Source organism: Anarrhichthys ocellatus, unplaced genomic scaffold (genome assembly GCF_004355925.1).
Source record: "Anarrhichthys ocellatus isolate YVR2014 unplaced genomic scaffold, GSC_Weel_1.0 scaffold88, whole genome shotgun sequence".
Taxonomy (NCBI): domain Eukaryota; kingdom Metazoa; phylum Chordata; class Actinopteri; order Perciformes; family Anarhichadidae; genus Anarrhichthys; species Anarrhichthys ocellatus.
This window is the reverse complement of record NW_022280118.1, coordinates 549,374-564,373: the sequence shown is the minus strand read 5'-3', so window position 1 is coordinate 564,373 and position 15,000 is coordinate 549,374. Positions and strand designations below refer to the sequence as shown.

At 42.5% G+C, this 15,000-nt stretch overlaps 1 protein-coding gene across 6 annotated transcripts in view; it reads left to right on the top strand.

Moving 5' to 3' along the window:
- The window catches only part of nfia (nuclear factor I/A), a 175,054-nt gene that overhangs the window by 126,255 nt on the left and 33,799 nt on the right, over positions 1-15,000 (top strand). For all 6 annotated transcript variants that reach the window (XM_031875271.1, XM_031875269.1, XM_031875274.1 and 3 more), the window contains exon 3: positions 14,875-14,940. In XM_031875271.1, coding sequence (XP_031731131.1) covers positions 14,875-14,940 — 66 coding nt within the window. The remainder of the gene's footprint in view (positions 1-14,874; positions 14,941-15,000) is intronic.

Sequence of the window (15,000 nt, the reverse complement as noted above, 5' to 3'; positions counted from 1 at the left end):
CAGACAGCTTGACCTCTGCCTCTCTCTGTCTGGACCCCCCTACTCCCCTCTGTCTCTCTCTCCCCCAGCAGTGCTGTTGTTTCTGCGGTGCGTAGTGATGCATTGTGGGCCGGCGAAGGGCTTCTCTGGGTTTTGTTACAGGAGGAAATGTTTTCAGGGATTCCCCCCCCCCCCGACACACACACTCACCTCCAGCCACTTTAAATCTCCATAAGAAAGCGTCTTTCTCCGCAACATGTCAGAGCAAAAAGATGATCATAATTATGTAGTAAAGGAACATTGTCACAAAATTTTGGGTTCGTTGGGAGGGTGGGTGGGGGGGGGGGTGACCAAGGACGATCCAAGTGCCGAAAACCTACAACCACCAGGATTCAGCAGACAGAAAATGATGACTTCAAGTTTGAAATAACTTATATAGAACTTACCCGGGGGAGGAAGTACTGTGATCCTTTACTTAAGTAAAAGTAGAAATACCACAGTCTAAAGATACTCCATTACAAGTTGAATTAAAAATGTTACTTAAAGCTACAAAGAACTTTTATTTTGTGGTAATTCTGGCGGTCCCTGTGGACAAAAGTGGAAGTGTTTCCGAGCACAGATTCCCTTTAGAAAACCTCTCATTTTAAACGATACCTGGCGGTATCATTTACCGCCAGTCCTGGTCTGGTTTACTCATGTAGGTCAGATAGAGGCATCAGTATTAAAGGTGCAATATACGAGATTGGCGGCTGAGCCGGTGGCTTGCGGCTAACAGTGTAAACAAAGCATAGAGAAGCAAAGATTACAACACACACACAGAGCGAGATCAACTTCATTATCTGCTCAGGCAGTACTCCACTATATCTTTACATAGATAATAGTTGTTTGCTGCTATATTAATGCTTTGAATATCATATTTAGCACCTTTAATAATGCTGGTTTCATGCAGTTAAAAGTTCCTCACAGTAACTTAAATTTTAAGAAAAAATTTTATTTTAAGAAAAAAACTTAAATTATCAAAACCATCAAAAACATGTTCCCATACTAGAAACAAACCAAACCCGTGGTTCGGTTCTGATCCGGACAGAGACCACCTCTTTTGGTGGGACCAAGGTTTGGCTGCTTGTCTTACTGGGCGAGGTTTCACTTCAGTTTCACTTCAGTTTCACTTCAGTTTTTGGGATAGTTGGTTAGAAGACATCCAACATCAATTTTAAGGCTCCACCTCTGATGTTCCGTAGAAGCCTGCAGAATCATCTGATTCTTGATTCATTTTCACTGTTTGAAACCATCGTATGACACTGCGGAGCATTGTGTGTGTGTGTGTGTGTGTGCCTCATGTTCTGTGGTTTGTTGTCATGTAGCAGCTACGTTTATTACCCACTAGCTCATACATTTGTGTGTGTGTGTGTGTGTGTGTGTGTGTGTGTGTAGGGGGTTAGACAGCTGTGTAGCGAAGCCTCGATCCTCCTCCATATGTTCAGACACACACACAGACACGCAGTGACGGGGGACTGCACAGTAGTGTCCTGTGTGTTGAAATGTTCTACTGATACAGGAACAGTGGCGGGGTTTCTCCCTTTTATGATTATTGTTGTTATTGATTAATCTGTAGATTATGATCTGACCATTGCATGTATTTTATATACATCACGTCAATTAGAAACAGACACCTTGTGGGACATTTTATAATGTTTCCATTATGTCATAAAAAACCAGTAAAACGTTTATTTATAACACTTATCACGGTGTCTGGTAAGAAGCTGTACTTGGTAGGTCAACTTTGTGTAGAACTTGGTACTCGTGGCGTAGTTCTGTCGTGTGGCCTGTTTTGCTGCTCAAACAAGTCATGAAAATGAAGTTCAGCTGCTTCTTAGCTCTGTAATAATGACTTGATTAAGTGATGAGTCGGTTCTCTCTCTCTCCAGCTTCTCTTCTTCTTTCTCGTTTTCCATGATCATATACTGAATATCTTTTTTTTGGAACGTTGCTTGGACAAAACAGGACATTTGAAGACGTCACCTTAGAGTTCGGTCAAATAAAACCTTTTTTTCATTTCAGAGACAAAACAATGAAGCGATTATTATTATTATTATTGGATCCATATTAAGAGGTCTCCTTTTTTATTTTTTTTATTCCAGTTTAGATTTCTATCTTTTACTTAAGATGTTTAAAGTGATTCTTTCAACTGCTCGTCCAGTCGGACCGACATCCAAAAAGTCATCAAGGGTTCAGTTAATGATACGTAACAAATCAGCTGATCATTAAATCATAGATTCAAATATCTCAATGCAATAATAACGCCTAACAAACATGGCGGATTTCATGACTTAAATGATTGATTGGTCTTTGATTAATATTCATATTACCGCTCAATCAATCAACGAGTCATTTCACACCCAGACACAATCATAAACAAAAACACCGGCCACACTGTGTGTGTGTGTGTGCCCAATGACCCATTCGGCAGGGCATATGCTGTTTGGGCAGCGTGCACGTGGACTCGTGCACGAGCATATTGTAGAGAGTGGGGGGGGGGGGGGGCAAGGTAGACGGCAGTGAGGGTTGGTAACCATCTGTGTGTGTGTGTGTGGCGACATGCCAGAGCCTTTACCCACAAGCCACCTGGTCACACCGCCTGGATCAGAGTGTGTGTGTGTGTGTGTGTGTCTGCTTGCCAATATCTTTGTTTGATGTGTGTGTGTGTGTGTGAGTGTGTGTGTGTGTGTGTGTGTGTTGACTGGCCCTGCACTCTGTAAAAAGTCATAATTTAGTGAAATCGGTTGTTTATTGAACTATCAGAATGTTCAGCGCTCTTCGGTAGGAAAAGGTTTATGCTCAGATTTATTTTTTTGGTGGATCCCAAATGTGTTGTTGTCTTGGCAACATCTACTCTTCCAGTAACATCACATTAAAACAATACGCAGTATGTGACTTGCAGAGCATTAAAGAGACCATTTGACCAGAAACTCACACACAAACAAATATCTCATTTTTCGTAAAGGAAACTTTTGTTTTTCCTTTTAAAGAAAAACCTCTTTAGTTGCTCCTGATAACCTTTTTTCACTGATTCTGGAGATGAGGTTCTGTTGATCATCCAGAGGAACGTCAGTGGCGCAGTGTGTCTGCAAATATTGTTTTGAGCAGCACAGACTAAAGGGGGACGAGACCAACCAAAACTACCAGACTACACCGTTTCCACCTGAGGGAAGAAAAACCATACGAGTGAGATTTGAGTGGCTCAACCCTTTAGTGATGTTGATGGAATAAGACACTCAGGTGACATTTGTAATCCCTCCCTATTTCCCTATTGACACTGAAATGATCTCTTTTGTAAAACGCAATGTTTTTCATCAGTTTCTATGGCGATAGCGCATTGTATCCTGTGAGTAGGATATCTTGTGAAAGGTTACTCTTCATTTTTCGTGCATTTTCCTAACAAAGTCCGGCAACACCTGTCAAATTCCACTCGTTACACGCATACAGTCTTTTCACAATAAACTTCCGTCTTCACAGGAAACTACTCGGTTAGGTTTAGGCAACACAAATACTTGGTTAGCTTTAAAGATTGTGCTCTGGGTTGGAATAACTAGGGATGTGGCTTTACTTAACTTCGGACGTCACGTGGCAAATATATCATCGTTGACATCTCGTTTCACCCGGGACACGAACCACGGCCTCCTGGGTGAAAGAACGTTTCTTGTCTGACCCATGCCCCTCCCATTTGTTCGGCCTGTGTGTTTTTTTTCCTGTCATTTTACTTCCTGATTCATGATTGTGGGATATCTACCTATAACAGCTCATTCACATTCGTAGGTATAGCTTGGAAAGCTGCAGGGAAGCAGACACCTCCACTGTCTGAATGTTTGAAGCACACGTGTGTCAAAGTGGATTAGAAAACTATTTTATCTCAGCTTCACTATTTTCAATGACAACGTATTTAATTACTTCATTTAATTATTACATTTTTCTTTCCACAAATAAAACGGTGGATGTAAACAAACAAGGTTCAACATTTTGCAAACTCACACAATCAATTGGCTTTGGCGAGTTCAACACACGAGAGGAGTCGCAATACGTCCTCATTGCCTGCAGAAGAGTTGTTTATGGTAGATTACGGCTTATTTGATAGAAAATTCATTTAAGAGTTAACATCTTTATATATAATAATGAATAATGAACGAGTGAATTCAGTCACAGCTTCAGTTCTTGTTCTGAGATTTTTTTGGGGTGCTGTGACCTACCCCACCCCACCCACCAGGGCCCCTACCGTCACCACGGCAACCCTGAGCCTGGCATCGAGGCTGGCACGACGCCCCTCCTGCCCTGTGTGTGTGTGTGTGTGTGTGTGTGTGTGTGTGTGTGTGTGTGTGCGTGTGTGTGTGTGTGTGTGTATGTGTGAAAGAAATACTGGTCCTCTTCCTCTGTACTTTTTGCTGCACTCTGGGTAATCCATACAGTTGAAGGATGGACAAACTGTACACACACACACACACACACACTCACACACACAATGTGATTAATGGCAGTAGAGTCTATAGCAGATTATGGTGAAATCACTACAGATAAAGCACTGCAGTGTGTGTGTGTGATGTGTGTGTGAGTGAGAGTGTGTGTGTGCGTTATCTTAGCCAGACATCCGTTCCTGAGAGAGAAAAAGGGGGGATAGGAAAGAAAAAAGGGGAGGAAAACATGGGGGAGAGAGTGAGAGAAAATGATGATAAAGTTTCCAAAAACACTAAAACCAGCCAATCAGAGAGAGAGACTCCTTCGTCCATCGCTCCATCCTCCTCATCTTCTCCTCTCCTCATCCTCTGTCCCTCCTCACATCCTCCTCCAATCTTCTCTTTCTCTCCTCCCTCTCTCCTCCCTCCATACAGATAAAAAGTAATGAAATGTGTGGTTTGTTAGGACTGAAATCTGATTGGACGTTGGTCAGGCAGGACTGGACTCTGATTGGATGGTAGTCGGTTGAGAGTGGGTTTTGATTGGATGTGGGGGGTTTTTTGGAACATGAGATTGGAAAGTCATCGGTCTCAGCAGCTTCTGAATAATCAATAATTTATCAGTATTGATCAACCTGCAGATGAGGAAGTAAGAGAAGAGGGAGGGAGGATGTAATAGAGGTAGGAAGGAGGAAATGGAGGAGGGAAGGACAGCAACAAAAAAGAGGAAGAGACAGAGGACGGGTGGGGCAATGGAGGCACAAAAGAGGGGGGAAGGAAGTGAGGAAAGAAAGAACAGAGGAAGGGAGGATGGACAAAAAAAGGAAGGTAGAGATGGGGAAGAGATGATGTAAGGGAGGAAGGAAGAAAAGGGTTAGAGGGAGAGAGAAAGAATGGAAGAAGAAACAAAGGAGAAAGGGAGATGGACGGTGGAAATAAAGGAGGGAGTATTTAAGAAAGAAAGAGAGAGAGAAAAAGGGTTTGAGAGAGGAAAGACGAAAGGTAAACACAAAGGAAGAAAGAGGAGAAGATATGACAGAAGGAAGAGTGGAAGAGGGAGGATGTAGTGTAGGGAGGGAGTAAGGAACAAAGAAAGGGAATGAGGGACAGATGAAGGGAGGAAAGAAAGAAGTGAGGAAGAGGGGAAGGAAGGAAGAGATGGAGGAGGGAAGCTGTGAGGGAGGAAGGATGGGAGGGAGTTATGGAAAGAAGAACAGAAGTAGGAAAGGAGGAAGGATCAAAATAGGGAGAAATGCACTAAAGGATGAAAGAAGGAAGAAAGAAAGTGATGAAGGACAAAAGTGAGGATAAGGAAATGGGATAAAGAGATGGAAAAGTGAGGATAAAAAGGAGACAGGAGGAAAAGGAGGAGACAAAGGAGGGAAGATGGAAGGGTGGAGTGAAAAGGTTAGAGATTAGGGATGAAGGGAACAACGGTGAAAGTAAAGACATACAAGAGGAATGGGGGAAAGGAGGAAAGAAGGAAGCGATAGATGCTGTAAGGGAGGAATGATGGTAGGAAGTGCTGGAAGAATGTGCTGTAGGACAGAAGGACTCATCTAAATAGGGAGCAAGAGAAAGGGATGAATGAGGGAGTAGAGGAAGCAAGGGTAGAGGATGGGAGGAAGATACAGAGGAGGGAGGATGTGAGGGGCAGAAGGGACAAAGGGTGGGATGGAGAAGTGAAGGGAGGAAAGTAGGATCAAAGGAAGTGAGGGAGAGGATGTAAGGGAGGAGGGAAGAGAGGGAGGACGGAAGAAACAAAGAAAGGGAACAAGAGAGAAGGTGCAGAGGAAGTGAGGAAGAAGGAGGAACAGGAACCCAAAATAAGAATTATGATAACAAGGAAACTTATCTTCTTCAGTGTGTGATATCAACTGGGTGTGTGTGTGTGTGTGTGTGTGTGTGTGTACGTGTATGTGTGTGTGTGTGTGTGTGTGTGTGTACCATCATCCATTAGAGAGCTATAATTATGATAAGTGAGGCAGCGCTCCGATCAATACAGCAATTCATCAATCCGACCCCGCCCACCAAAAAGGCACACGCTATTTCAATTTGCCCAAAGTCCAGATGTAACCACAGACCACACACACACACACACACGCACACAAACGTCTGCAAAAATGTAAATATTTAAATATTTTATTATAAGTTTATTTTTTCTTCTGCAGATCAATAAACCCCCGCAAACAGATTTCACTGCAGTATTAAAACAGTAATATCTGAACAGGTATAACCTCAGCAGCTGCCAAAACACCGATGTAGCTCCAAGGCATTGTGGGAGTCTGAGTCTATTAATACAAAGCATTTCCCCCTGGTCCAGCGGGGGTCTTTAATATATCACTTGAATGTGAATTTAGTTTGGGGCATTTAACGTTTCAGTACAAACGAAATATCTATCTATTCATTTTATATTAATGAGATTGTTATCTAACTATGAACTGAGTCCTGACTAATTAGCAAGTGACAGCTCTCGGAGCAGCGAGCATCTCTGAGTGAAAAAGTTATTCAGATTCAACATGAATGAAATATGATTCTTTTTTAACGGGTATGTTGCTTGAAGAAGCTGCAGCTGCACGCTCTTCTTAGTTCCTTTTGTGATGATCTTTGTTTGGGGTCGACAGAACTAGAATCAGCTTTATTGCCCTTTTTTAACAGTAAACATAGTGAAAGATAAGATAAGTATTGCAACAGTCAAGAGATATGAAAATGTGTATATTTGTTTTTAGAATGATAATCTAATCGTTTCTTTTCATGAGGAAATGAATAAGCAGCAGGACTTGAGTTTGAACACTCCGGTGTGTTTGGTCGTGTTATAGTTTATCTTAATGTTTTCTGTGATAGTCAACTTTTGTTTTTGCCACATTGTAAAGGCTGTATTTTATGTGTCGCCTGTTTTATTGCTCGTGTTCAGCCACATCACACTGACGTCTTCTTTGTGTGTTTGTGTATCTGTTTGGGCTCAGCACTTCTCTTTAAAATGACATTTTTACTTCTTTTCCTATATATGATTTTAGTTTTGGGATTCATTAATTATTCTTTGCAGTTTTAGTGTTTTTTTCATTTCCTTTCTTTCTTTTTTTTTAGTGAATTAGTTTTCAATCAGGGGACATTTTCTTCTTCTTCTTCTTATGTCTTCCTGCCAAAGGCAAAAAAACAAGAGTCCTGCAGAGTGACGGTTGTATTTTACAGCAAACAAATTAAAGTGAAAGGAATCCCACTTTACATGAACACTGTTGGTATGACGGTGGCCAAGACTCAGTTCGGAGCCTTTTAAATTATCTATATTTTTATAAATATTATGATGACAGAAATATCATCCGTCTCTTCCTCCAGAATTATCTTATCTCAGTTTTTTTATTTTCACCAGCAGGAACAGAGTGGAGCACAACATTTGGGCTCTTTGAGGAGAGAAGTAAAAAGACAAATCAATGGCTCCTTTGAAAGTGTGCGCTGCCGTTTCATCCCGTTTAGATGATAATCAGCAGCCAGAGGTCAGAGGTCAAAACACATTTATATTTTTATACCAGTTGACTGGCTGCTTTCCAGTTGGAATCATTGGAGAACCCCGCAGAGTTCACAGACCCCAACTGATTAGCTGCGGATTCGAAACCGGTTTTGGAAGGTTCCTGGAAGGTTTTTGGAGGGGTTTTGGTGTGCTTGTTGTGTCTCTGCGTGTGTTTCAGTTTGTGTGTGTGTGTGTGTGTGTGTGTGTGTGTGTGGCGGATGGCTGGTAATGACAGCGGCCCTCTTTTGTTCTGGCAGAAGGTGGCGAATGGCAGCCGCTCAAAGAAAATAGACAGAAGCTGCAAAATGGTTGCCAACGCTTTAAGATGGCTGCCAGGCTGGAAAGAGAGAGAGAGACGGCTACCACAACACACACACACAGACAAGCCCGGGCATGGGGCGAGTGCCGACTGAAAAGTGTGTGTTTGTGATCAAAATTGTGAAGAAATCAGTGTGTGTTTGTGTCTGTATGTGTGTGTGTGTGTGTATACGTGCCCGTGTGTGTTCTTGTGTGAGTGTATGTTGCAGTTGGCAGTGGCTCCTTGGCAGCGGCGGCTGGTTGGGCGTCCAACAATGGAGACGGCTAACGGGATTCTCTCTCTTTCTTTCTCTCCTTTTTTAAACACCGTCGGAGAGAGAGACATAAACTACAAATAGAGAAGAAGAGAGGGAGAGGGAGAGAGAGAGAGATTGGCCGTCTTCTTGAAATGGCAGCGTCTTATTGGCAGCGCCGTCTGGCCGACACAAAGCCTTGTCTGCCGCGTCTGTTTGTGCACTTTTATTATATAATTAACGGGACACAAATAAAACAATGAAACACACCAACGCATATCGAATGTTTTGAGGCGGCTGGCGGCGGCGTTTGATGCGTCCGGGACGCCGTGTGTGTTAATTTTAGTTGTGTTTTTGAGTTGTGTGTTGTTAAGGTCACATGGCGAATATTAAGGGGCTTCTACAAAATGGCAGCTGGTGGGCAGCGTCAAAATGGAGGCCAGTGGTGACCAGTTTTCAATTTTCCAAAATATTGAAAAAGAAAAACTTTTCAACATGAAGAAAAAGAGATTTTTTTTTTGTGCGTCTGTTGTAATTCGGCAGTAAGGAAAACGTGGCTTTTATTTTGGCGAGGCGCATCAGGGGCGAAAAGAAAGAGTGTGTGTGTGTGTGTGTGTGTGTGTGTGCGTGTGTGGTTGGCTCTGGACCCGGCCGTGCAGACGTGCCAGAGTTCGTGATTCCAAGCCGGGGTCTCGATCCCCCGGCGCTGCCTAGAAACATGAAACAAACGCACCCCCTTCTGCTGCAGCCTCTGTCTTAGAGAAACATCATCGGCTTTATTTTTCACATTTCATATTTTATTTTCTGCTATTCAAATGTTTTGAATGCATGTGTGTGTGCTTATGTGTGTTTGTGTGTGTGTAAAATAAAGGGGCTCCTACTGACCCAACAAATCCATTCTTCGGACCAAGAGAGAAATTATTAATAATATAAACTTTGAAATGGTTTAATTTATCATGGTTTTAATTTAAAACAGCATATTTAATCAACAAATCTGTGCTCGTTAGATGAATGCACGGGTGTATGACTTTTTAATTTCATACCACGCAGTGAGATTTTAGCGACACAGCAGAAAAAAGGAAAGTTATATACATTATTACATAATGTAAAGCATGAAAAACACTGCTCGCTGTACATAAGCAGTAAGCGTGAAATGTGTCGAGACACAAATAAGAACAAAAGTGAGCGGATCATTAAGGCTGGAATAAATAATTCAACTTGGAAGGGATGAGATTCATGTCCTGTGGGTTTTATTTCAACTCATCGTTTCCCACAATGACTTCACACACAGACTCGAATAAATGAAAATAATTAATGTTATTTAGATGATTGAAAGACGTCATATCTGAACAATGAGGTCGGCTTTTGAAGCAGTGTTCTGTAAATCTAACAGGAGTTGATCCCTCAGTGCTGCCCAGGTGCTTCAACCAAGCATGCTTTCTTCTACGCATGCTAAAAAACTGATTTTTCAAATTGAAATTACAATATTATTCTAATATATTTACTTGCTCGGGTACCTTTAAGGTGTAATTTGTCAGCGCCTCGTCATAATAACAGTATTTAAAGGGCCATTCAGTAATAAAGTCATTCACAAAATAAAGGTCTGTCTCTTCCTGTAGACATATCTTAAACAGCATCAGGAAATGCTGATGTTGTTTTAAAGACCTGTCAATCAAAGACATCATCCTCCAATCCTGCGGATGCTTTCTGTGGTGGGCGGGGCTTCAATCTACATTAACTTATTCTGTGTGTGAGACTAAAGAGGAGGCAGCTGATTTGTGGCCTTTATAAAAAAATGAATTCATACATCTCCTCATTTCATTAAAAGCTAAATCAGGGCTCGGATCGATACAGAGGACCAGGGTCTTTTTCTTCTTTTTTTCACCCTGGCGGGCGGGAAACTCTCTCACCCGAGTTGTCACTTCTGATCAAACGGCTCCTGCGAAAGACTTCCAGTAAAAAAAACAAAAACATCTACATTTACATCTCATGTCCTTACAGGAAGTTTGACATGTGCTTGTAGCAGCTCATAGTCTCTCTCTCTCTCTCTCTCTCTCTCTCTCTTTGGCATGTCTCTCGCCCGAGTCAACGGTCAGCCTCTCTCTCAGCCAAACACACACTCAGAGAAAAGAAAAAAGAAAAGGAAAAACATCTTGGCCGCCAAAAACAGATCACTGTTTCTTTTTTTGTTGTCTTGTTTTTTTTTTTCTTTCTCTCCTCTGTCTTTGCTGCATGTCGCTCTGCCAAGAGACGACAACGCAACCGCAGTCTGACTCGCCCAGAGAGAGAGAGAGAGAGAGAGAGAGGTTTTAAAATACATGCTTGAGATTTAATAGAAGAAGAAAAAATAATCAAGCATCCGTGAGGTTTTCTGGCTCATTCTGGCGGCCATGTTGGGTCGGAGTTGCAGGAAATGGACGCGGTGGTTTCTTCAAAAGCGGCTCCAAACTTTTTAAATGTAGTTCATGATGACTTTATTCCACCAGTAATACTGTGTTCTTTATGCTGAGAGTAAGAGTGTGCAGGTTTAAGAACATATTCACCATCTTTCTTTGCTGTAGTTCAGTGGTTGAATGTCACTTATGGTGCATTTATTGTATTTAAAGTGTGAAGTTATTTTGCAGTTTTCAGGTACTTATATATTCCTTGAGTACTTCCATTTCCAGGCAAATATTTTACTTTTTACTCAATGTTTTACTTTAGAAGGAACCCAAAAAATGTAAACATTAGTATAAATGTGTCATTTCTGTAATTCAGGTTCAAACTGCGTTATCTCTCTTTTCTGCCTTTCTGGAATCTTCCAGTAGCCCCCCCCCCCGCCTTTCCTTGGAAAGAGCCATTTCATGTCAGAGAGAGAGAGAGAGAGAGAAGGGCCGGGCGAGCGACCTCCAGGGCCACAGAGTTTGACTTTCCCACAGAGAGAGAGGGAAAGACCTCTGCCCTCTCTCTCTCTCTTTTCTTGGTTCATTGTTTTCTTCTACGTGCTCTATAATGTGTGTGTGTGTGTGTGTGTGTGTGTGTGTGCTGTACAGATCACATTGGAGATGACAGCAGAAGGTGGAACGAGGGCCGAACAAATGCAGGGACAAAAGTGTTTAGTTCAGATTTTAGAGAAAGTGTGTGTGTGTGTGTGTCTGTATTGTGTTGTGTTGTTTTGTTTATTTCCACAGTCCACTACACTCAGTCTATAGCTGAAGCCCTGGAGAGGAAGAGGAGAAAAGAGGAGAAGAGAGTCAGAGGGGAACAACTCAGTCAACACCACTTGTTGAAAATAAAAGCGCGCATGCCAGCGGCTTTTGTTCCTAAATGGAGGCTTTTACTTTGGAGCCTGGAGACTGAGAGAAAGAGAGAGAGAGAGAGTACAAAAACATTTTTGAAAGTAAAAGCATGGGCATGTTTTTATGGCGAGAAAGAGAGAGGCAGGAAAAGCATGGTTGACTAAGATATAAGCTTTTATTTTGAAGCTGTGAGAAATAGTGAGAAAGGGAAACATAAATAAAAGAAAGAAAATATGAAAGGAACCAAATGCGCAAAAATACAGCTTGGTTTTAAGCACTTTTCAAAATAATAGCAAAATGCATATCAACAACTTTTGTGTTTCTAAACCAAGACTTTTATCTTTAAGTGTGTGATGGAAATAAAAGGAAAGAGAAGAGGAAATGGAGAAGAGGAGATGGATGGAAAAGGTGCCCAGCCAGTGACACCTTTTTAAAATACAAGCATTGATGACACCAGCTTCTTCAAGCAGGGGCTTTTATTTTGATACCTGTGTTGGAGAAAGCGGGTTTTCTGAAAAATACGATAAATAACTGAACAGAGAAGAGAGGAGAGGAGTAGACACAACCCTTTAAAATGAAAGCAGAAGGCCGCAGCAACTTCTTTAACTTTTAATCTGGAGCCTCTGACCGAGACAGAGAGAGACCGAGTCCATTCCCAGTCTGGTCTCACTGGTCTCACTGGGCTCACTGGTCTCACATGGTCTCACATGGTCTCACATGGTCTCACTGGTCTCACATGGTCTCACTGGTCTCACTGGGCTCACTGGTCTCACTGGGCTCACTGGTCTCACTGGGCTGCTTCTCCATCATCTCAGCGGCGTGTCTCTCCGTGTGTACAGAGGGCTTTTACTTTGCTGTCTGCTTTTGGACCCCCTCCCCGCAGTGTGTGTGTGGGGGGGGGGTGGATGCAGACGGTCCGGTCTGCTCCCACGCCTCATTAGCATATTTAATTAACCTGGATGGGGGGCGGCGGGGCGGCTGAATGGGGGGGGGGGGGGGGGGGGGGGGGGGGGGGGGGGGGGGGGGGGGCGGGGGTTGATGGGCTAGGGGAGCAGTGTGTGAAAGTGCCCTCCAACACACACCCATCGGCAGCACCCCTCGGGCCCCCTCCTCCCCCTTGGTTGCCGTGGTTTCAGCCCTGATGCTCTTTGTTTTAGGCTGCTGAAGCAAACAGACACAGTGAACAGCATGCAAAACAAGGCTGATAAATGCTGCACTTTGTCTCAGTGTGTGTGTCTGTATGTAGAGGAGGGCTGCCTCACTGCAAAAAGTTTTTAGAAATTGAATTGAGCAATAAAACCATGCGTTGATGATGTTTTAGTGAAAGTAGAATTTAGGAACCTAGCGTGAAGTTTAAATGTGATCAAAGTCTTAAATATGAATTATCTTCATATGGATATTTTATATGGCTGCTTCCGTCATTGTAACTAATGAGCTGGCAGTCCAACCAAGCATAACATCCAGGAAGACCACATCATGTTTTTCAGCGTCGAGGCCTTTTCTGCTTTTTGCTGCCTTTTTCTGTTTGCTTGTTTTTCAAACAAACACAAAGATGCATTAACACCTAGCTCAATATCTTACTGTATGGTAACATAATATATTAATATGTATGGTTTATGGTGATGTTTCAGCTCTGTGTGGAACTTATATCAAGTTTAAAGTGAAATACTTAATTTTCAAGACAGATTGTTCCCAAAATTCTGACCGTTTGTGTTGATGTGAGATCAAGTTCTTGGAGTTGAATCACATTTGCTGTTCGGTGATTCCACTCCATCATAATTAAAAAGTTTCACCGCACTGGGCGTTGTAATAAAACCGAACCTGACTCGACTCCATCTGTCTCAGTCCAGTCCTGAGTCATAGCCCCTGTGGCGGGCGGCTCCGGGAGGGGGGGGTAGGGGTGATGGGTAATATTTCTCCCCCCCCCCCCGACTATTTTATCTGCAGCGCGGCCGATCGATGCTCCTGAAGTCGCTAAATCATTTGCAGGAGCGGAGCTGCATCGGAGCAGAGAGCATGCTGGGAAAAAATAAATAAAAACAGAGGCAGATACAGAGAAGAGGAGAGAGACGGGCTGCATTCAGAAAGCAGCAAACAGTTTCTCTGTTGGAGGATGTTGAAAACGTTCCATAATCCTCTGCAGAGTGACGCTTCGCTTTCGGTCCCATCTGTCTTTCTGTCCCCCCGTTTGTCTCGTTGTCTTACACTGAATACATTTACTCAAGCACCGTTCTTAAGTACAAATTCATGGCACTTTACCGCAGTCTTCCGGTCCAAACCTCAAGATTTTAAATGATTTTACAATAGAATGTATAATTAATATTCATATAATCAAAAATTACATAATTATATATATATATATATACAAGCAACATTTTTCCGCATGTTATTTCTACTTCAAGTACATTTTCCTGATTATACTTAAATAATTTTTACTTGAATAAAAGGTAATATAAGGAGTACTTTTACTTCTGCTACTTATTTACAGTACTTATTTCACTGCTTTATACTTTCACCGAAGTTCATTTTGAATTCAGGGCTCTTGCTGACTCTGTGGTGCTGTTATTGTACTTCAGTAAATAATGTGAATGAACAGTCACCTGTCTGCTGCAGCAGGTAGAGTCTGCCAGTCGGTCTGGTGTGTGTGTGTGAGGTGAAACCCAAGTGTTGTGGTATCGAGATCAATACCCACACACACACCTCAGTGGTATTAATGTGTGATGGAGCTGCTCTGGGTTTCACTCAGGTTTATGTCCTGAAAATGGGAACGTAAGGATGGATTTCAGTTTTTATATGTTTGAAACTCTTTACAGCTAAAGGAGATTTTTGTTTTGTTTAAGTACAACCTTTATTCAATCAAGTAATCTCGCGATCAAGGAGAGATGAGACACACAGCAGAAACAATCACAGACATCTCTAAAAAGTTTAAGATTCATCCAACGGAACATGAGATGTTCAGGTCACCATAGGAAAACATTGGATGGTTCAGTGAACCATCCAATCAGGAGACAGCACCGTTGTGAGCGTGTGTGCGTGTATTTGTGTGTGTACTGTACTTAACATTTTGTAGTTGGACTCGTCCTCATCAGTCCTCATCTGTTTTTTCCCTCCAGAAACCGGCCAATCAGAAAGCCCCAACCAGGCCAGTGATTCAGATATCAAGGAGCAGCCAGAGAACGGTGAGACCTCGTTCACACACACACACACACCTAAGCTCTTATACATGTTGTACTGTATAT